Below are 23827 nucleotides of genomic sequence, written 5' to 3' on the forward strand. Positions count from 1 at the left end.
AGCAAGTCACAAAGTTCCATGAAACTGCCCTTACGCATACAAAAGTTTTGCAGCCACTGGGAATCGTCCCAGACCTGCAACACTATGCGGTCCCACCAGTCTATGCTTGTTTCCCAGGCCCAGAATAGGTGTTCCACGCCATGAACCTGCCCAACTGACACCATGATGTGCACATTGCAGAGGCCCATACTTTGTGAGACGTCTATGTCCATGTCCTCATCACTCTCGTCACCGCACTACAGTCGCCTCCTCCTTGCCTGGTTTCGCTTTTCTTGCAGAGTATGGTTCTGCATATCCTGTTGGATAACACGTGAGGTATTTATAGTGCTCATAATTTCCGCAGTGATCTGAGCAGGCTCCATGTTACCAGTGCTAAGGCGTCTGCACTGAAAAAAGGCGCGAAACGATTGCCTGCCGTTGCTCTGACGGAGGGAGGGGCAACTGACAACATGGCTTACAGGGTTGGCTTACAGGGAATTAAAATCAACAAAGGGGGTGGCTTTGCATCAAGGAGAAACAGAATGGCCCCCTCAAGGATAGAATTCAAAACCCTGGGCTTCGAAGGCCGTTGATTTCACGGAGGGAGGGAGGAAGGGAGGAGAAAATGAATACAAAACAAATCTGGTCTATTTCATGTTTTGATCCACTTCATCTGTCCTTATACATCTTGCCGGCGGCAGACGGTGCAGTACGACTGCTGGCCATCGTCATCTCCTGGGTGCTCGGCAGAAGACGGTGCAGTAGGACTGCCGGCAGGACTGAATCACCCTGAGACGAGACTTAAAAGGGAAATGACCTGGCTGAGTCACTCCCATGTTTGCCCAGGTGCCCCTGACCGACCTCACCAAGGTTGGCTAAAAGAGCACCCTGGAGTACGGTGACAATGGCTACCAGTCATACTGCACTGTCTGCTGCCAAAAGGCAATGAGGTGCTGCTGTGTAGCAATGCAGTACCGCATCTGCCAGCACTCAGGAGACATACAGTGACGGTGAGCTGAGCGGGCTCCATGATTGCCGTGGTATGGCATCTGCACAGGTAACCCAGGAAAAAAGGCGTGGAATGATTGTCTGCCATTGCTTTCATGGAGGGAGGGAAGGGGGTGCCTGATGATATGTACCCAGACCCACCCCCAACAATGTTTTTGCCCCATCAGGCATTGGAATTTCTACCCAGAATTCAAATGGGCGGCAGAGACTGCAGGAACTGCGGGATAGCTACCCACAGTGTAACGCTCCGGAAGTCGACAGGTTGCCTCGGTATTGTGGACGCACTCCATCGACTAAATGCACTTAGAGCATTTGTGTGGGGATACACACAATCGACTATATAAAAACGCTTTCTACAAAACCGACTTCTATAAATTTGACCTAATTTCATAGTGTAGACATAGCCTAAGTCCCTTCCAGATTTATTAGAAGGCCTTACATGGGCCCCCAAACTACCTTGGAATGTGCAAGTTTATAAAACAATTTCAAGGACTAGCCACAGTTTTTAGCCGAAAGGGTTTTTGAATGAATGACATGCTAGGGTCCCAAGTCTCTAGACTGGAGTATATTGAAAAATTCAGCTAGGAGTCATGGCTAATTGCACCCACATTCATGCAAATATCTGTTTATCAAGATGTCAGCTGAGACTTTCTGATCAACAGGGCTGGGTTATCAACAACATCTTTCCTCTCAAAATGTTTTAGAAAGCTGGGACTCTGCTATTGACTTTACATGGAAGTCGTTTGGGTACTAGGATGATGCATGGTAGTATAAAACTGAAAACCAATTGATCAACAAATAGATAGACAGGAGCTGATTAGCCAGATTTGTACTGTTAAACTGTTCTCATTAACCAATAATGTGTATTGTATTTGAAAATCTGACTAATAAGGGCCAACATCAACTCCCCAGCAAGGAACTGCAAATACTTTATTTATGGATTTATCTGTGACCAAAGAAGTTACCAAAGTTTTCTTACAATTTTCTCTTATCCTTGCCTGGGACTAAAACAGAATGGGGCCAAATCCTCAGCTGGTGTACATGGGCACAGCTCCATTGAAACCAATGGCATTATGCCTGTTTATAACAACTGAGGATTTGATCCTTAGATTCTATTTAACACCCCACTGTATCCTACTGAGCTTAAGTTTTACTAATTCTCTTTAACTGTCAAATACTGTGTCAAAATGAAAGTCATCAATGTTAGTACAATACTCTATAATGGCAAAACATTTTGATATTCTATGAGGACAGGAATGTTACTGCATTCTTAAATTATACACAGACACCAGAACACATCTGTAAAATTACCTACAATCCACTGTGTAGGTATATAAAGTTACAAACAGCAGCAGCAAAAAAGTGTACATTAAGAAGTCAAGTAACCTCATAACTTTCTGTTGTGTAAACCCATTCTCCTACTTCCTTGATGTCTCTCTATCATATCTAACGCACCTTATCAGATCTTTCTTTGTGGCAGGTAATATACATTTTCCATGTCTTTAACATAGGGTTGCCAGGTGTCCGGTTTTTGACTGGAATGCCCGGTTGAAAAGGGACCCTCGCGGCTCTGGTCAGCATTGCTGATTGGGTTGTTAAAAGTCCGGTCGGTAGTGAACTGGGGCTAAGGCAACCTCCCTGCCTGCCATGGCACCACACAGCTCCCGGAAGCAGTGGCATGTCCCCACTCCAGTTCCTACACATAAGGTAGTCTGGGGCCCCCGTACACTGCCCCTGCACCAAGTGTCGGCGCTGCAGCTCCCATTGGCCAGGAACCACAGCCAATGGGAGCTGTGGGGCAACGCCTGCAGATAGGGAAGAGTGCAGACCCCCTGGCCGTGCCTCTGCATAGGAGCCGGAGCGGGGACATGCCGCTGCTTCCAGGAGCTGCTTGAGGTAGATGCCACCTGGAGCCTGCACCCCAACCCCCTGCCCAGGCCTGATCTCCCTCATGCCCTATGAACCCCTTGATCCCAGCACAGAGCCCCTTCCTGCATCCCAACCCCCTCATCCCCAGACCCACTCCAGAGACTGCGCCCCCAGCCGGAGCCCTCACCCCCCCTGTACCGCAACCCCCTGCCCCAGCCCTGATCCCTCTCCCATCCTCCAAACCCCTCGGTCCCAGCCCGGAGCACCCTCCTGCACCCCAACCCCCTAAGCCAGCCCAGTGAAAATGAGCGAGTGAGGGTGGGGAGAGCGAGCGACGGGGGACAGGGTCTTGGAGAAGGGGTGGGGCCTTGGAGGAGGGGTGCAGCAGGGGGCGGGGCAAGGGTGTTCCGTTTTGTGGACCTAGAAAGTTGGCAACCCTACTTTAATATTCTCTGCTCAACTAAAGTGTGCTCTCCACTCTCTCTCTGAAAATAGTTCCCCCTTACAAAAAATCCAACGGGCAATAATAGCAAGAAATATAGAAATAAATCTTGAGGGTTTTTTGGTTATTCTTTTAATAAGTTCCAGCTGTGAGTGATATTTAAAGAAACTTGTGATTAATTGGTTATTACACTGAAACATGATTCTAGAAACATCTCCACATATTTCTTCTAATGATACTCTAATATTAATTAGAGTCCCCAATGAAGTGATTAGACAGCAGAGTGAGTGCAGGATGTTGCTGTTGAGAGCAGGCATAGTAAAATGCGTTGGGCTGGGCATATATCTAGGCTCACTGACAATCGATGGACTGCAGCTGTCGCCAAGCGGTACCCAGGGGAACTGAAATGACCACTCAGCCGAGCTCCAAAGAGATGGCAAGACTTTATTGTGAAAAGACATGGCCACACATGGAATAGGAAGGCCAGGATACAAGAAGAATATAAAACGTGTTCTGATTGGCGCAATCTATATGAGGGCTGAAGGACTCATTGATCAAGGTGAATACTTTATTGGCAAAAGGGGAACTATCAATGTGTAATCAAAACTAACTTTCTTCCCCCCCTTTAATATGTTTACAAAGCTCATGTAATAATTTGGGTTAGGATCTGATTCTGAATGTGGTCCACATATGATATTCCCAAAGACTGAGCCCTCTGATTAGCCTGAAAAATGTGTTATGATTTTTTCTTATATACCACACATAACATATAGTATATGCAAATACTTGTTTCCTTACTTATTTCTTATACAGGAAAACTCCCTTACATTTCACTAGAATCTTTGCCTGTGCAAAGACCACAAGGTTCTCTCTCTGTATTGTGTTTTATGGGGCAGACCCTCAGCTACAGCCAAAGAGCACAGCTCAAGGGATGCTTTGCACAAGTGGTATAAAGTTTAACTGGCCTAGGGAGGATATCCCCAGTATAAGCTTGATCCTCTGATGGCATAAAACTAACATGAGGGCTTGGACATTGTTCACCCTCCCTGCAGCCAGGGGTCACATTACTGGCTATGCACTGTCCTGGACCTGCAACTGCTTTGTGTAGGCGGTTTCCCCTGCACAAGGTTAAAGCAGCAACCGGGACGCTGCAACTTCTATCAGGCCACTAGAGGTTGAATGAAAAAAACAGCCGAAGACTGTCGTGGTCCACAGCCATGACCCGCTGTTATCTAGCTACCCCCTCTTTTGCTTGCCAGACTGTCAGCAGGGAGGATGAGAGGCAAAGGAGCCTCTTTGTCAGCTCTATGCTACCCGTTCATCCCCCTTCCCATCGGGGTCATCCTCCCTGGGTCAACAAAATTTAGGGACAGATTTCACCAATAGTACTATGCAAAGGGGCCATACCACATGAGCTGGGGTTATATCTTCATACCTGCAGCATGCACGGAAAATCCTACCAAACGAAACCAGAATCACATAATAGAGGAATTATTAATATAAACAGAGCATTTAAATACATGGCCAACTTACAGTCGTTCTTAAATACCATCTCTTTCTTTTTCAACCATATTTATTTTTGCATATATGGCGAGTGAGGATTGTGTGTTCAAACAACCAGACAAATTTCTTATCACAGGAATTGGAGATGGGAAGAATCTATTTGGTCATCTAGACTGTCCTCAGGCCAATGTAGGTTTATTCCCTACAGTATGATTTCTAACATTTTCCCAACTCAAGTACCCCTAAGGATTGGGCTTTCATCTCATTTCCTTTGGAAAACTGAACAGATCCCATTTTCCCCGATAGTCACTAATTTTTCCTTCATGTAGTTTTATTCATATTTTATAATTTTATCCTCCCCTCTATGCATCATCAAAAACAATTCTTTTCCCTCTCTCTTGCTCTTATAGATATAAATGCACCATCTACACCAAGGCTGCCGTAGACCCTGGGGTTGCTGTCCCACAGAACAGCATTTTAACACTTTGTTTTTAACACAGTCTTTGAAATAAACACCCCAGGCAATACTCCAGCACATTTTACTTGGAGGTATTGTCATGATTTGGCCACAAAATAATATTAGTTGCTGTCTAGCGGATACCCACTCGAGCGATGGTCTAGAACACAAACACCAGCTACTTTCAGTCATTAAGATCATTCACACTTGAATGAAAATATAAAAGGCATCGCATACCTTGAAATTCTACATGACGCTGTAATCTCACTGAGGGATTCTAGTAACAGTGAGAACCACGAGAGTGTTTTGTTTAGGTCCACAAGTGGAATTGCTACCTTCATTTATCTACATTTTGGAGATACGTTCTTTTTAAATCATGGTTAAAAACATCTCTCTTCTCCTGCTTAATGTTTTATCTTCCCCCTAATCTCATCTCCTGTATCTCAGGTTCTGTAGTTCTGAATCAATAATAAGGATGTACATATGCTTTTAAAAGATCATTACAGACTCCCAAGGATTATTCCTTTCCTTGCAAAGCTTCTTTTTGCCCTGTAAGAGTATTTTCCACCAAGTGAAACAGGCACCTGTTTCGGCTGTAACTGGTGGGTAGGGGGAGGGGGAGAGGGGTGTCCGGTGTGTATGACAGAGGTCGATCTGTTTGTAAGACTCTCTGGCAGATTGTAAATTCTACTTGCAAATTGTTCTCTCAGAAGAAAAGTTGCTTTCCCCGCCCACCACGCTGAGAGACTGTGCATCTCTGAAATACAGTGGAGCAAGAGCTGGGATTGATTGCAGGCTGGTTTAACGCCACTCCTAATGACAACTTGTGAAGATTAGGAAGTTGTCAGAATCAGATATCAGCAAAGGCATGGGATTGCTTTGTGAAGTCAGTTTGAATTAATTAATGGGTAGCTTCCCTTTGATATCACTTTGATATTTGGCTGCTGCTGGATAAAAATCAACCACAAAGGAAACTTCATTGTGTTTATCATTGCTTAGGACGCTGTTTAGCCAACTGTTTTCTATATCCACTGGTTGCCTTTTTAATTGTCCTGGCATTGTGCATGAGAAATAGGCTTTTATTAATCAATGGAGCTGTGGTGGCATGCTTTTCAGTGACTGCTCCTCTCCACTGCTGAAAATACTTACAGAATATATCCTGGGAGCAAAGTCATTAGGAGATTGCAGCAGTGCTGCAAGTGAAATGATGTACAGCTCCAGAATAAGACAAAACACCAGACTCGGCATTCAAATATATCCTTGTATTTCTTTTCCAGATGAACAGCATTTAAATCCTTTAATGTTACTGCTTTTTGTTTATAGAAAGTATGTAGTGATGACAAGATGTGCACCCTGACAACACACCATATTGGGCTGGATCCTCAGTATGTGCAAAATGGAGTTGTTTACAATAGAGCTACATTGATTTATGTGCGCTGAGGATCTAAACCCATAACCAAAACACTGAACTAAGCAATATTCAGTTACAACCCCCAGTTGTTCTGAAATCTCAGATCTCCAGAAGCACATCGAGCTATATCCTTGGCTGTGTTTTTGGGATGGGCATCCACAACACAGCCTCCTTACTGCTGGCAGGCCAATTCTGACATTTCTTTCACTTTTTTCTTTATCTGAAGGTTTCAGATGTCTATGGAGACCATCCCATAAACAGGGTTGTACTGAAGACAGACCCTTTCATCCAGAAAAATCATAAAAAGGGCTTTATAGACTGCATGGGACATATAAGGATCACCGGACAGTCACTGAAGTATAGCAGTGTCGCAAAACTCTGGGTGGAACGTAGCAGTCGTTCAGCACTAGCAACATTACACAAAGGTTTTTAGCAGCGGAAGTGAAGATTAAATCCTTCTACTGAATTTGGAGAGGGAATATTTAAGTAGGCATGCCATAATTACCCCAAATTGTAGTTTAAAGTAGGCACTGGGATTAACACACTTGCTTTTTTCTGAAAGTGCTGTCTTTAAAGTGGGACCTTGGGTGACTACTAAGTGGTTGTGATCTAGGTTTTACTTCTTAGCCAGTATATAGCATCTTCAACAGCACTGTGCTCCCTAGCAACTTGCTGTAGCACTGTTTCATTACTGGTTCAGATGGGAAAGCGCCAGCTACTGGATCACTAACACGACTAACATGCAGCACCCTGGATTGCCCTGGGAGGTCTCCCTCACAAATAATAATCGGACCATATTTCATGAGATCTGATGAGCATACGGTGCAGAGTGTCACAGCCAACGAGATGGACATGACATAGGAGAGCCCTTTGAAAAAAGGCATATTGCCTGGCAGAGCTGATCACAATAAGTGTGTTGCACATACAATATAAAACCCCCTTGGCAGTCTGGGGTTGTGGGTGTGACCACTAGGCCACGCTTCCCAACCAGACCCCGAGTGGGGACCATTATAGGGCCTAACAGACTCTGCTACCGAAGTTCTCCGATCAGTAGTGCAGGGATGCAAGCATGCCTAGAGTGGATCACCCATAGGGACGCTACTCGAAGAAGAATTAGGTTTTCTACTTTTTTTTTAAAACCAACACTTCCACATAGAAATAAATAACTTAAAAGTAATTAGAATTTTATAAATTGCATCCACTATGGCCTTTCTCCATGAACTAGAATAGTTTGTGATATAATTTCTAATATAACATTTGTTCAGAAGTTCAGAGTCATTGTTTAGAAGATGTAAATACTATTAGTAATGTTGACATCAAGACAGAGTAAGCAACAGGAAGTTTTGCTGATATGCACGGAATATCAACTTCAGCTTGTATTCCTTTGACACTGTTTTTTGTTCTCTGTCAAGAGAAGATACTATCCTGTAAATGGTACCTAAAAACACAAGTTTATTTGGATGATAAAAACTCCATTATATGACAAGGATTTTCATAGCTAAAGGAAAAATGATACTAATCAAGAGTAGAAAGAAGCTATTGGATCCTGGCTTATGCTGAAAATGTTTGACACAATTATATATACTGGTACATATAAAAGCTTTTACATGATTGTATCCTCCTGAATATGATTAAAACCAGAAAAGCCTTGAGATGTCAGCTGGTGCTATGTTCTTCTTCAGCTTCCTTTTTTGCTGTTGCTGTTAAAAAAAAAAAGTCTTGGAGTACATGATTAACTTATTAATTTCATAATACAAAGGAAATTTGGTTAAAATAGTGATGCTGCAACTTTAAATTACAGAACTAGCTTGGTATTTAATGAGAGATTTAGCACAGCGGGGTTTCTGTTAAATTAAGTTGTGCCTTCACATCACAGTGGGAAAACAGGTGTATATTGGTTTAGAATTATGGAAATGTTGACTAATTCCAAGGCTGGTAATCAAACAGCAAGGCACCCTGCAATATTTTCTTCCAAGAATCTGCATTTAATCATTTATGTCTGGTCCCATTTTCTTCATGTCCACTAAAGGGCTGAAACTCAAAGGAGTAGATGCAACATCAATGTTTTCATCTCTCTGCTAAGGATGTGGTTTACCAGCTAAAACTAGACTACAAAGAGCAGAGTACAGTGCATTGCTAAGATAAGTTGAAATGGATAGTGGAACATACAGCAAATGAATGTAAAACAAAGCCCAAGCATTAAGAAGCTTTTTCTGGTTTTCATATGGGGCCCAATACAAAACCCGCTGGAGTTGATCTGAGTCTTTCACTGTGGCCTTTGGATCAGGCCTTCATTTAGAGGATGAGACATAGGAAGCACAAAAGCAATACAATTAATCCAAGAACCTAGAGATTCTTTTAGTTGCAGGAGATGTCTTTTACTACTGAACCGCACACAAACAAAATCTAGTATCACAATGAAGCAGGATGAGGCACAATGTCAAGCACATACTGGTCCCAATTTTCCCCTGGTGCAAATCCAGTCTGGTGCCCAACAGCAACTGGAGGTGGTTCCTGTTTGTACAGAAAGAGATTAGGAGCATGTTCAGCCATGAAATCTGTATGCTGGTTCCTTCACATTCAGTAGAAACTGCTAATGTAGCCTGATCCAAAGACACTGACGTTAATGAGATTCTTTTCAAAATCTTCAGTGGGGACTAGATCCGGCCTGCAGTGAAACTGGGCTGGATCTCCAATTAAAGGGAAGTAGAATCCAATGTTCTCAGTATGCAAATTGCAGCTCCAGAAAGAGTGAATCTTGCTGACTTACAATGAAGTTGTTTTGTGAAAACACTGCTTCAGTGTAACAAGGTGCTAGAACCTCTATAAAATATTAGCATGCAGCATATACAGAATATAGTAGAATAATGTGTGCATCCAACACTGGTGATGAATCTATGCTTGGATTATTCTATTTTCCTTTAATAATTAGGTGCAACTTGTGCTCTGAAAGTAAAATCCAGTGTTGCCCCAGCACTTTGAATCATGTAATTATGTGATAATCTCACCTTTCATTTTTTGAAAAAAAGGTAAGTTTCTTACACTAAAAATTGCAGAGAAAAACGTGGAAGTGTGACCCCTAAAGGTTGAAAAACTAGAAGGCAAAATTAAACAAAGAATCCAAAATCTATAGTTTTTAAAATTTTTGTGATTTTTGAGCCAGTCTGATGTTCTTTGAATGCTTGGCAACATTGATAAAAACAGTCCAGACACCAGCCCCACAATGACTGTTGAAAAAGAAGCGGGAGATGCAAATTGCAGCATTTAGCTACTGGCCCAAGTACAGAGCCGTGCAGAGCTGAACCACACATGAGGGGCTCAGGGAAGGATTGTGTCTCTCTGAGATGTCTGGCATGCAGGCTGAACTCTTTTTGTGGATGGAGCAGGCTGCATCAGCAGCCCCCAGCGGGGCTGGCCCACACTCCAGCCTGGTGCTCAGGGAGTGTGGGGAGAGGCACATGGCCCGTTTTTTCTTCCTGCTCCATTTAGGGCACATTCTTGAGCTTCCTCATAAGCTCGGAGTGCAACTTTGACAGGTCTTTCTGTGGGCTGCACAAAGAGAAAGGAGGCTCAACGGGGCAGCCCTTGGAGTCTGAGACATGTTATACCAAGCAACAAAGCTTTTCATTTATTTCCCTGTATCTGGGCTAGAACTTAGAGGACTTTCTAGCACCCTCTCCCTCAGTGGCTTCCACGTAAAACTAAAGGAGGATATCCATTCTGCTATTGCAGGACTTTTGTGTCATAGCTATTTCACATTTAGATCATCAGATTGGCTTAAATATTTAGCGGTGACACCCTGAGTAAGTTTCCCAGACCTGGACAAGAGCTCTGTGTAAGCTTGTCTCTCTCACCACAGAAGTTTGTCCAATAAAATATATTACCTCACCCATGTTCTCTGTAGTTCATTTTCCCTGGTAAATTCCATGACTCTCCCACCTGTACAAGGTGGACCAGCCAGATCCTTATTTTTCAAACACATGGAGTTGAATTCACATGCAGCACATGGGAGCTAAAGAAGAGCTTTTTTGCCATGTATCTGTTAAATCAAGTGGTGTGGAACCTATACTTATCAACAAGAGCTATATTTTTACTGTGCCTTTTGTCTTCATTTCTGTTTGGAACCTTACACTGCAAACAAGTACTTGAGTTTTTTATTCCACATGTGACCAATACGCAGCTGTATCCAACAGAATGATGTAAAATACTAAATTGACCGATTGTTTAACTCCAAAAACTTGTGATTATCAAGTTACTACCTTGAAACGTGATGATTATGACTGTAATTTAGAATTTAAAGATTACTTGTTACATATTACACACATAAGCAACTGATCACTAGTACAACTGTATCTATTATAACTGTCACTGTAATACATTAGTGGTTACAGATTGCTGAAAAACAAAACAAAATGGGAGAGCATTTTGAATACAATTACATTATAATATTTTCTAATGTACATCAGTACACAGCCATCGAAGTAACTGTTGCGTATTGTTTAGAAACCATTATGCCTATGCTGGCTACATTTGGTCCTTTTCCGCCCTTCCCCCTCAAAAAACCAAACCAAACCAAACCAGACACTTAGGAAAAAAAGAAATCCTGGTGTGTGAAGTTTTGTTTTCCTATTTGCCTTCTCCCCCGCCACTCCCCCCCACCAATCTTAGTCCACTTCAGCAGCCGCAGCAGGGATCACTATTATTTCCAGCCAGGGGACATTCCGTATAAGAGCAGTTTTCTTCCACGCTAATGCCATCGCTACTGGACTGGCCAATTGGCATAGCTACTGTATGTGAATTATCAGGTCAGCAACCCTCCTTCGAAAAGACCAAAGTCATTTTTGGCACTAACAGCCTATAACTAGCCTCTTCAGAAAAGCAGCTATTTTGTAGTGCTAAAGTGATTAGGTTCAAAAAGAAAATGTACTCACCCCAGGTAAAGTTTTAATATTGTGCAGTGCATTCTGTGCCTCAAGTGCAGCTTTTCTTGTATAAAATGTTACGAAACAACAACCTAAGGAGAGAAATGAAAAGACATTACCGACAATAGTTTGTGAGACTACAATAGGGGAAAAAATGATTGAATGATGCATTATGAAGGCTGAAAATGTGAAGTATAATGAGACTGCATGAATGCTCTGAATCAGAGGAAACTTGTATTGTTTAAAATAAAATAATAAATAATAATAATAATATAAAAAAAGCCACCGCCACATGTTGTATCTATAGCACGCCTACATCCTTAGCAGGCTGTAACCACTTTGAAATTAAGTTAACTAAAATCAATCGACCCCATAGCGTAAACAAAGTTATATTTTGTATAGGTTCTCCATTAAAGTAGGATTATAAACAGCTTGCAAGCTCAGAGCAGTAGAAATTTACCAAAGCAGCCCGGCTAGAAAAGTGGGCTTAAAAAGCACGACCTTACTGAAAGAGACATATACAGGAGCTAAGCTTTTCTGATAAACTACAATTATGCTTCCTAAGGAGGGTTGGGGATAGGGCACTGTGAAACCTGTGATTAGAAGTGCCTCAGTTTAGAGAAGGAATTCAATGTGCCTTTTTAGGGACATTGGAGCCTGCTGCTATCGGTGGATGCTGTTTGACAGTCCTTTAGCTGCATCTTTCCCCGGTCTTAGGTAGAGGAATGGATTTGTGGGCAAATGCGACTTAAAACCACCATAGCTCCCTACCCTTTCCCAGGGCTGCGAGTTCTGTGCTGTGCCTCCAAAAGGCAAAGCACAGAATCTCACCACTGGATTCAATTCCTAGCTCTGCCATAAAACTTCATGTGTGGCCATGAGCGAGCCAGGTAAGTGGTGTGCTTCAGTTCCTCAGCTGAATTTGGATCAGTATATTTACATATCATATAGGGATGCATGGTGGGAGGGGGGTTATAAAATTCTTTGAGATACTAGGATGAAAGGTGCTACTAAAGTGAAAACCATTATTTGTATAGATCAAGATGCTATACATTGTACTAGAGTTTCAGAAGACCATCAGCTACACGCAGGCAGCTGCAGAGGATTCAGAGGAGCTTAGAACAATACCCAGAGTACAGAAGAAACTTCCTGGCTCACAGACCTCAATACTGCTCCTGCTCCTGGGATGGCAGAGATAAGGCAAGGCAGGGCAGAGGTAAGACATTTAGTCCTTTGGGTGGTGAATGAGGGACTAGGATGTTGACTGCATCATACCCCCTGCTGCTTACTAAGATGGTGGGACACCTGGTATTCCAGTTTCCATTCAGTCATAGAATCATAGAATATCAGGGTTGGAAGGGACCTTAAGAGGTCATCTAGTCCAACCCCCTGCTCAAAGCAGGACCAATCCCCCAACTAAATCATCCCAGCCAGGGCTTTCTCAAGCCTGATCTTAAAAACTTCAAAGGAAGGAGATTCCACCACCTCCCTAAGTAACACATTCCAGTAACATATTTCCAGAATGTGGAAAGTAACACATTCCAGGCTTCACCACCCTCCTAGTGAAAAAGTTTTTCCTAATATCCAACCTAAACCTTCCCCACTGCAACTTGAGACCATTACTCCTCGTTCTGTCATCTGCTACTTTGGAACCCCCTTTCAGGTAGTTGAAAGCAGCTATCAAATCCCACCTCATTCTTCTCTTCTGCAGACTAAACAATCCCAGTTCCCTCAGCCTTTCCTCATAAGTCATGTGTTCCAGTCCCCTAATCATTTTTGTTGCCCTCCGCTGGACGCTTTGCAATTTTTTCACATCCTTCTTGTAGTGTGGGGCCCAAAACTGGACACAGTACTCCAGATGAGGCCTCACCAATGTCAAATAGAGGGGAAAGATCACATCCCTCAATCTGCTGGCAATGCCCCTACTTATACAGCCCAAAATGCCATTTGGCCTTCTTGGCAACAAGGGCACACTGTTGACTCATATCCAGCTTCTCATCCACTGTAACCCCTAGGTCCTTTTCTGCAGAACTGCTGCCTAGCCATTCGGTCCCTAGTCTGTAGCGGTGCATGGGATTCTTCCGTCCTAAGTGCAGGACTCTGCACTCATTCTTGTTGAACCTCATCAGATTTCTTTTGGCTCAATCCTCTAATTTGTCTAGGGCCCTCTGTATCCTATCCCTAGGAGCACCCGTGGAGTTGGCACCTAAGATGCCACTTTTGGCTGGTTAAATTTAGAAGCCCTTTTAGAACTGGTTGCCCCTCGCGGAACAACCGGTTCTAAAAGGGCTTGTAAATTTAACAACCGGTTCTAGCGAACCAGCTCCAGCTCACCACTGCCTATCTGAGCATTTCGCCCTCAGAAGTTTGGGGAAATAGAGATGCTTCCTCTCTCAGTTTTTGTCCTCCATTTCTCGGACATTTTGGTTTTTGCCATAGTACTCTTTCTGGTGTGATGGCAGTTTTGTTTTGTTCATTCAAACATCTGGCACCACAGCCAGGGCATTGTGGCTGATGTTATTAGGACATTACAGACCTGGGAAGGTTGACTTTTGTGCTCCATTCAATGTCTCTTCTTGGTATGTAAACAACAGTGTTTGTGTTACTGTAAAAGCTGTTACCAACAGAGCTCAAAGAGCTGTTGCACCAAAATAGTGAAAGTATTCTTTTTATTTTTCATGTGTTAGCGATTGTACAGTTTCTCTACAATCAAGAAGATGCAGTCCCACCTGGATTTACCTCAGAGTTAAACTAGTTAAATGTTGGTCTGTAGTAGGCAGTCACGGTACCTTCCGCATCAGATACTTTCAAAGTTGCCAACCCCCAGAATGGACCTTGACAGTTGCCCTGACCTGAGGGATTTTCATTCAGGCTTCCAGTTACTTGGGGTGCAGAGGGTTTCATCTTGAGGGACTTACAAAGTACCCTCTTTCTTTTAGATAGGAATAATCCCTCCCTAGATATCTGCAGGTAACTCACATGACTCTGAGCTGCCTTCAAAGCCAAGTACTGAGGTACAATCCTTCATGTACAATCGAGAGGCAGGAATTTTACACTGAATCCATATTCAAATCCAGGTCTGCTCTGTGGAATTACAGCAGTTCAAGGTGGGGCCACCTATTAGTGAACTCCTCTTGAAAATTCCCTAAGCTGAGGTGTAAAATTTCCTCTGGGAGTGTGTGAACTTTTGCTAGTCTGTTTTTCTCTTCACCCCCACTTCCACCCCCATCCTTCTTAGCAGATCTATTCAGACCCAATCACTGTCAACTGTGGTAGTTCTGCCCAGTTGTCCATTAGAGATGATTTTTTTTAATTAAAAAAAATGAGTTTAAATAGATGTAAGTAATTGAAGCATTTCATCTTTGGGCCTTTTTAGATCCACAAGTTTTAAGGCCAGAAGGGACCGTTGTGACCATATAGTCTGACCTCCGACCGAACACATTTCTATGCTCCCTCTTACACTGCTATCGTCTCCCAGTTTTTGTTCACAAAGTCACTATCCTCTCCTCTTACAGATACCCCTTAAAAACACTTTTCTTTCATGAAGCCCACAAGTGGCAAGCCCATGATAATTTCCCAATATGTCCTGTCTTGCTGTGTTCATCTTTCAGATGCAAGTTCTTGGAACCAATGCCAAGTATGTGCCTCTAGAGGGTCTCAAACTTTTCCACACACCTGGTGTAATAGGTTCCCTTCTCTGCCCTTTGGACCACCACAAACAGACTGGATATTCCGAGTTGATAAGGCCCAGTGTGGTGTTGATTGAGTCCCCTCCACCCAGTACAACCTTATGCAGCAAAATACAATTGGAAGTAAGGCTATGTCTAAACTAGCACTTTTGTCGGTATAATTTACGTCGCTCAGAGGTGCAATAAAACACCCTTCTGAGTGACATAAGTTACACCAACAGAAGCACCAGTGTGGACAGCACTATGTCAGTGGGGGAGGCTCTCTTGCCGACATAGCTACCACCGCTCGTTGGGAGTGGATTAATTATGTCAACGGGAGAGCTCTCTCCCATCAGCTTAGAGCAGCTACCCGAGTGATCTTACAGCAGCGCAACTGCATTGGTACAGCTGTGCCACTATAAGCTTTCTAGTGTAGACATGCCCTAAATTTCCTCCATGACCTGCCCTCCGGGAAGGGAGAGGGAAAAATCTCACTGTCCTGAGACCCTGCATCCTATCACCCTGCCTTCCTGTCCTTAGTGTTCCCAGCTGACAGGATGATTGCTCTCTGAGTATCCATTCCCCAATTAAATCCACTCCAGGGAGTGGAATATGTCTGCACTGCAAGAAAAGACTCAAGGCAGCAAGCCTCAGAGGCCAGGTCAACTGACTTGGGCTCCCACTAATGGGCTAAAAATAGCAGTGTAAACATTCAAGCTGGAGCCTGGGCTCTGAAACCCAATGAGCAGGGAGGGTCTTGGATCGCAGGCTCCAGCCCGACGCTGAACATCTACACAGCTGTTTTTTGCCCTGTAGCACAAGCCCAAGTCAGTTGACTGGGGCTCTGAGATTCATGGCCATGGGCTTGGGGGTTTTTTGCAGTGTACATGTAGCCATAGTGACCAGAATGCTGGGTCAGCTCTCGACTCCTAGCACTCTGTCCCACTTGGATAACTCCAGGATTCCCTTCCCTTCCACCTGGGATTTAGGCTGGGCCCCACTCTCATCTAGAAACATGGGAAGGAGCATAGCAATCATGGATCCTCTGGCATCTGTTCATAACCCCAGGTCGAGAGCCGATGTATTAAACAAATAAAACTAATCCAAGAGGCTATGATTGACAGTGTGATATAAAATTGACTGGTAAAATAGGGAAAAATAATTGCTGCATTTCTATGTTGTATTATTGAAGAATGGCACAAATACAGGTTTAATTCTGGAGTAAAATAATCTGAAATCACAAGGCTTGCTCTCAGTGGAAGGTTTTAAAACTCTGAACTCCTATAAAAAGCACAAGCGGCTAACAATCAATTGCTGACTGATTGAATGATCCTGCTGAATGACCCACAAATGACTGAAATCATTACCAAATGGACTCCTTTGTAAACTGTGAAATTTTCAGGGGATCTGTTGGCATTCGTTTGTGAATGGTGTTTCTCCTGACTGTGGTAAGTCTGCATTACCTGCCTGTGTGAGTGCATTGTATTGCCTGTGAGTGCATTTCTGTGTTAGGGGATAAGGTCCCCCATGTATTCTGGCTGGGAACACGATTACCTTTGCTTGTTATAAAGGTAACATTTGTAGCTGGTCCAACTGCAAAGCCCCAAAGAGCACTCAAAGCACAATCTGCAGCTTGAACCAAAAGAAAGGTGGCAGGAGGGAGAATTCTGAAGATTCCAACCTTCCTTCTAGACTGGGATGGTAGCCATCTCTACTAATTAAGATTCTGTACTTGTTGTATTCTGTTCTGTCTCTGTCCACATCCTGCTGACCACTTGGTGTCTATGCTAGGGGAAGAAAAAGTGGATGGGAACCTGGGAGGCAGTGACCGTGAGATAGTCGAGTTCAGGATCCTGATACAAGGAAGAAAGGAGAGCAGCAGAATACGGACCCTGGACTTCAGAAAAGCAGACTTTGACTCCCTCAGGGAACTGACGGGCAGGATCCCCTGGGAGAATAACATGAGGGGAAAAGGAGTCCAGGAGAGCTGGCTGTATTTTAAAGAATCCTTATTGAGGTTACAGGGACAAACCATCCTGATGTGTAGAAAGAATAGTAAATATGGCAGGTGACCAGCTTGGCTTAACAGTGAAATCCTTACTGATCTTAAACACAAAAAAGAATCTTACAAGAAATAAGAAAATTTGGTGGGTGCAGAGCACCCACTGGTAGCTCCCCGCCCCACCCCCGGCCCCAGCTCACCTCCGCTCCGCCTCTGCCTCCTCCCCTGAACGCACCGCCCTGCTCTGCTTCTCCGGCCCCCCCAGGCTTCCCATGAATCAGCTGTTTGTGCGGGAAGCTGGGGCAGGCTGAGAAGCAAGTGGCGGCTTCCCGCTCAGGCCCATGGAGGCGGAGGTGAGCTCGGGCGGGGGGGGAGGGGTGCGAGGAGGGCCGCCCGCACCGCAGCAGGTAACCAGGGGGGGGGAGGGCGCGTAGGGGAACCGCTCCCCGCCCCAGCTCACCTCCGCCACCCTCAGCCTGAGCGGGAAGCCGCGGCCTGCTTCTCAGCCCTCCCCAGCTTCCCGCCGAACAGCTGATTTGCGGGAAGCTGGGGGCGCGGAGAAGCAGAGCGGGGCGGTGGGTTCAGGGGAGGAGGCGAAGCAGAGCAGAGGTGAGCTGGGGCCGGGCGTGGGGTGGGGAGCTGCCGGTGGGTGCTCTGCACCCACTAATTTTCCCTGTGGGTGCTCCAGCCCCGGAGCACCCAAGGAGTTGGCGCCTAAGGCGCCACTTTTGATGTGATCAGTGTGGGAGCGGCCGCTCACCGCGCTCCCCCCCAGCTACGCTCCCTCGCCCCTAGGAGCCAGAGGGACCTGCCGGATGCTTCCTGGGAGCTGCCCCAGGTAAGCACCGCTGGGACTCCCCACCTTGCCCCGGCAGGTCCCTCCGACTCTTAGGGGTGGGGTGGGCACGCACTACGGTGGCCCACGAGACCCGCCTTCTTGGTTCTGGGGGCAGTCAGGGGACAGGAGAGGGGGGTGGATGGAGCAGGAGTCATGGGGGGCATCAAGGAATGCGGGGGGGGTTGGATGAGGCAGGAGTCCCGGGGGGGCGGGGGTGGGCAACGACCCCCTCGTGGGGTGAGGAGGGAACCAGTTGCTAAAATTTTGGCAGCTCATCACTGCAGATAGGGGCTCCAAAGTTTGCAACATCAACACCTCAGCCTCACCAAAATAGGGTCTCTTATCTCAGATGCCTTTTCTTTTTCTTAAAAGCAAATTTAGAGCTAGAAAAAGACCTCAAGGACTTCAGTTTCTAGGAGTGAAAAGGCGGTATATTCTTCATGACATACTCAATCTCTGGCCTTCGCTGAGGTTGCCAAAGGCACCAACTAGTGCCAATGGTGGAGGCTCTGTTTATCAGTAGGGATCTGTTCAGTGAGATTGGAGGGAAACACCTTTCTGCCATTCTAGGTAAACAGGACACCAGCAGAATATATGAATTTATGTTGTAATGGCTGCATTGTCTGCATTTTTAAATGATCGTTTAAAAGTTTCAGAATATGCAAAATATAGAAAAAAAATGACAGATCCCTAAAATCATAGGGGGAATTAGGGGAAAGATTTTGCTGTTTTTCTGCATTTTTTTTTTTTTTTCAAAAACAGCTAAACAAATGCAACTTTCCTCATGCACGTTGTTACAGCAGCCAATTCAGAGCTGCAGTCTGGGATTTTCAAAAGCATCTAAGTAGCTTACTCTGCTAACTTTTAATGGGACTTGGGTGCCTATGTCTGTTAGATATCTTTGAGAATCCGACCTGCACTCCAATATGTGAAGAAAAAGGTGCAGATCTGCTCAAAGATGCCCCCGAAGGAATGGGGCCTTCGCTGGACTGCAAGTATCCCCGCAGATGTCCATGAAACATAGTCCGAGGTGAGTTTTCAATCACTTCCTCCCAAATCAAACAAAGGCAAATTACTCAGTGAGGACTATTTAAAGGCCTAGTTTCAAACAGCTGAGTAGTACGGCCTCTTTCACAAAGGAACTGTACGGAGTTGTGACTGACGTCTTCCATGACTTCCTTTAATGGCACTGGAATCTACGCAAGTGGCTTAATCGCTACAGTGCCATAGCTGATCTCACGACATCTCTTTGCTACAGCAGCTGAAACACTCTAGGAAAAGACTGCTGCTGGTCTTTTACCATGCCTTGCACGGACAATCAGTGCAGCCTGGAAGCTGAAAATGACACCCTTCCAGTGCGGAAGTATTGGTGGGAACGAGACTCTAACCCACTCAGGCTAACACTACAAACACCAGAATGGTACAGCAGCAACTATGCTGCTGTAGTGCAGACGCTTCCTCCATGAGCAGAAGGGGTTTTTCCATTGATGTAGTTTATTGCTGCCTCTCAAAGAGGTGAGTTAGGTCGACGGAAGAAATATTTTGTCAACCTAGCTGCATTTTTGCTGGGGGGTTAGAATCACAGAATTATAGCAGATTAGGGTTGGAAGAGACCTCAGGAGGTCATCTAGTCCAATCCTCTGCTCAAAGCAGGACCAACACCAACTAAATCATCCCAGCCAGGGCTTTGTCAAGCCGGGCCTTAAAAACCTCAACGGAAGGAGTTTCCACCATCTCCCTAGGTAACCCATTCCAGTGCTTCACCACCGTCCTAGAGAAATGGTGTTTCCTAATATCCAACCTAGACCTCCCCCACTGCAACTTGAGACCATTACTCCTTGTTCTGTCATCTGCCACCACTGAGAACAGCCGAGCTCCATCCTCTTTGGAACCCCCCTTCAGGTAGTTGAAGGCTGCTATCAAATCCCCACTCACTCTTCTCTTCTGCAGACTAAATAACCCCAGTTCCCTCAGCCTCTCCTTGTAAGTCATGTGCCCCAACCCGCTAATCATTTTCATTGCCCTCCACTGGACTCTCTCCAATTTGTCCACATCCTTTCTGGCTTGGGGGGACCGAAACGGGACACAACCTAACTATGGAGTTCAGGGTGCAACATTTTTCACAGCCTTAAGTGACATAGTTAGGTCAATCTAATTCTTAAGTGAGCTGTAGCTCACGAAAGCTTATGCTCAAATAAATTGGTTAGTCTCTAAGGTGCCACAAGTACTCCTTTTCTTTTTGCTAATTCTTAAGTGTAGACCAGGCCTAAGTAAATTCAGGAGTCCATCACTGTACTTGCCTCTTTCTCCACTTCATAGAATCATAGAATATCAGGGTTGGAAGGGACCCCAGAAGGTCATCTAGTCCAACCCCCGGCTCGAAGCAGGACCAATTCCCAGTTAAATCATCCCAGCCAGGGCTTTGTCAAGCCTGACCTTAAAAACCTCTAAGGAAGGAGATTCTACCACCTCCCTAGGTAACGCATTCCAGTGTTTCACCACCCTCATAGTGAAAACGTTTTTCCTAATATCCAATCTAAACCTCCCCCACTGCAACTTGAGACCATTACTCCTCGTTCTGTCATCTGCTACCATTGAGAACAGTCTAGACCCATCCTCTTTGGAACCCCCTTTCAGGTAGTTGAAAGCAGCTATCAAATCCCCCCTCATTCTTCTCTTCTGCAGACTAAACAATCCCAGCTCCCTCAGCCTCTCCTCATAAGTCATGTGTTCTAGACCCCTAATCATTTTTGTTGCCCTTCGCTGGACTCTCTCCAATTTATCCACATCCTTCTTGTAGTGTGGGACCCAAAACTGGACACAGTACTCCAGATGAGGCCTCACCAATGTCGAATAGAGGGGAACGATCACGTCCCTCGATCTGCTCGCTATGCCCCTACTTATACATCCCAAAATGCCATTGGCCTTCTTGGCAACAAGGGCACACTGCTGACTCATATCCAGCTTCTCATCCACTGTCACCCCTAGGTCCTTTTCCGCAGAACTGCTGCCTAGCCATTCGGCCCCTAGTTTGTAGCGGTGCATTGGATTCTTCCGTCCTAAGTGCAGGACCCTGCACTTATCCTTATTGAACCTTGATCACAGATGCTGGACCAGTGCTCAACAAGCTACTTTCTGGCTTGATCAGAGTTACCAAAACCATGCACCGTTAGCTCCCGTGCTGTACCCAGGGGCACAGCATTGCAAAAAATAACTCACGTGGTGGAAGTGACAACCCGACATCTAGAGCGCAGTTTACAATACCTATCCTCCCTCGATACTGAGGTCATCCTCTGGTTACAGAACCTGGACATCGACCCCTGACATTTGCACACAAGAGAGAATCACTACACCAGGAATTACATGCTCAAGTGAGGATGGAAATGTCTGTTTAGCTTTTGGTGTGAAAATGCTCTTTTAAGCTCCTGTTTCTTCTTCCCCTTTAAGATGAGTTCATAGTTGCCGGTCTATGGTTAATGGGGAGCTATGCATGTGCAAGAAGAAGAGAAGATAACCCTTAGTTTTGGCTGGAACTGCAAAATCTGTTTTCTTATAAGGGCTTTGTTGTAATGATTTGGCTCAGAGAAAACCGTAGTGCAGATTTTCCAGGCCCAAACAACTTTTTGGGTTAAAAAGAAAAAAAAAATAGAAAAAACAACGTATTTCTTGGACTGATTTTTGAGCTTTTATAGTTTTGAACTGTCCAAAATTGTCAATTTGGAGTTCCACTGTGTTGTGCATATTATCACCTGCTGCCAGCATCTGAACCCTAGCCATAGGATATAGGAATACAAGAGCTTATCAGTGTGTCTTCAAAGCTTGCAACAACTTAAAAGTATGAAATCTGCTTTACCTTCTAGACTAATAAAATAAACACTTCAAAACAGCTATAATGATCATCTGATGATTGAACTCTGTATTCTTTTAGCAAGTAATGGAATCCTAGCAGACAAATTCAATTCAAGATACATTCACATTCAGGACATCAACAAAGTCATCATGTTGTGAATTGAAAATTCCTTTAACGGCTGTGTTTGAATTCTAAGGGACTGACAGATCTAGAGGCGGAAGGCCCTGGAAGGCTAAATGAGTGAAGTCCTGCTATGTTTCTCTCTTTCTGTGAATGAAGCTCACTTTTGTAAGTGAATTAGCAAGCAGAACAGGTGCTGGCTTCATGCAGGCTTGGAATCTCAATAAAGACACTGGCTTCTCGCCAATCCAGCACAGTTCAAGCTAGATAAGTCAAAGAAGGGTTTTCTCCAGGAGTTCTGATCTTGATTTCTGACCTCACCTCCCACCACACATTTTAAATATTACATTATGAGTTAAAGGGGCTGCATTTATAAGGGACTCTTGAATTCCAGCTGTTCCCCTGAATACGTGCTTCGTGAAGCTCGAACAACTGCCTAAACAGCATGACTTTCAACCAAACACACCATGACCCGTGCTTTCATTTTCCAACAGGCAATTAAGACGTCAAAAAGTCTTTCCATTAAAGCCACAGAGAAGACCTATTGCTACAGTAGTTTAGGTATGTGCTTGGAGAACAGCCACTTTCAAGTGCATTAGATGGGAGTCAGGGCGGGAAGGATTATGAGGAGGCCTGGGCTGCATTTATAATTTATATTGTAATATGGATTATGATGCAGTTAACTACATTCTAGAGAAGATGTCATTCCAATATTCTGAGAGATGCGTGTCATCGGAGGGGGGCGGGTGGGATTGAACCTGGGGCCTCTGGAGCTTATTGCATGAGCCTCTACTATAGGGGTGGCCAACCTGAGCCTGAGAAGGAGTCAGAGTTTACCAATGTACATTGCCAGAGAGCCACCAGCTCCCCAGCAGCTCCCACCACCAGCTCCCAGTGTCTCGCACCCACCAGCAGCCCCTCCCAATCCGTGCCGTCCCCTCCCTCCCCTGTTTTGTGGCATGCAGGAGGCTCGGGAGGGGGGAGGAGCGAGGGCATGGCAGGCTTGTGGGATGGGGCGGAGTGGGGGCAGGGCTTGGGGCAGAGCCAGGAGTTGAGCAGTGAGCACCCCCCGGCACATTGGAAAGTTGGCGTCTGTAGCTCCAGCCCCGGAGTCGGGGCCTAGACAAGGAGCCGCAGATTAACCTCTGAAGAGCCGCAGGTGGCTCCGGAGCCGCAGGGTGGCCACCCCTGCTCTACTGCATGAGCTAAAAGCCAACTGGCTGTTAGCCAAGGCTGTAAAGCAGACTCATTTTATCTCTCTCTTTCTCTCTTTAAGTAGTCTCGGTGCCACTAGATGGGACAGAACACCACACCCCGTAGGCATGTGGGTTACACATGGAAAGTGTTACAAGCCTTGGAGAGTTGCTTTGGTTACTTAATACTGTACCTCTAACCATGCCATACTAAACATAGAGGCATATAAGCGAGAGCTGAAAGGGAAAGATCGGTGATAGAAGCAAAGATCTGCACAGGAAAATAAAACACATTTGGAAGGTGAAATCAAGCTGCGTCTCTGCTCTCACCTAACAGAAAAGGAAAAAAGGAACAGCCATGGATGCATTTTCGCATTATCCCTTAGTACCACGTTACTGCTCTGTAATACATTGAGTAACTTGTGTGTAAGATGGGGCCTTTCATTTTGGGGGCAATCAAACAGATAGAACTGCCATACCCTGCAGAAATCAACCCTTTAACGATACCATATTTCAATTTGCTCAGTTTTATAGAGTTTGATATAATTGGCACCCTGATGGAAAC

At 45.0% G+C, this 23827-nt stretch overlaps 1 protein-coding gene across 18 annotated transcripts in view; it reads right to left on the minus strand.

Moving 5' to 3' along the window:
• The window catches only part of CELF2 (CUGBP Elav-like family member 2), a 701166-nt gene that overhangs the window by 99736 nt on the left and 577603 nt on the right, over window positions 1–23827 (minus strand). For all 18 annotated transcript variants that reach the window (XM_084628178.1, XM_084628174.1, XM_084628177.1 and 15 more), the window contains one exon: window positions 11601–11683. In XM_084628178.1, coding sequence (XP_084484304.1) covers window positions 11601–11683 — 83 coding nt within the window. The remainder of the gene's footprint in view (window positions 1–11600; window positions 11684–23827) is intronic.

The sequence above is a fragment of the Lepidochelys olivacea genome (assembly GCF_965140295.1).
Source record: "Lepidochelys olivacea isolate rLepOli2 genome assembly, chromosome: 1".
NCBI classification, from domain to species: Eukaryota; Metazoa; Chordata; order Testudines; family Cheloniidae; genus Lepidochelys; species Lepidochelys olivacea.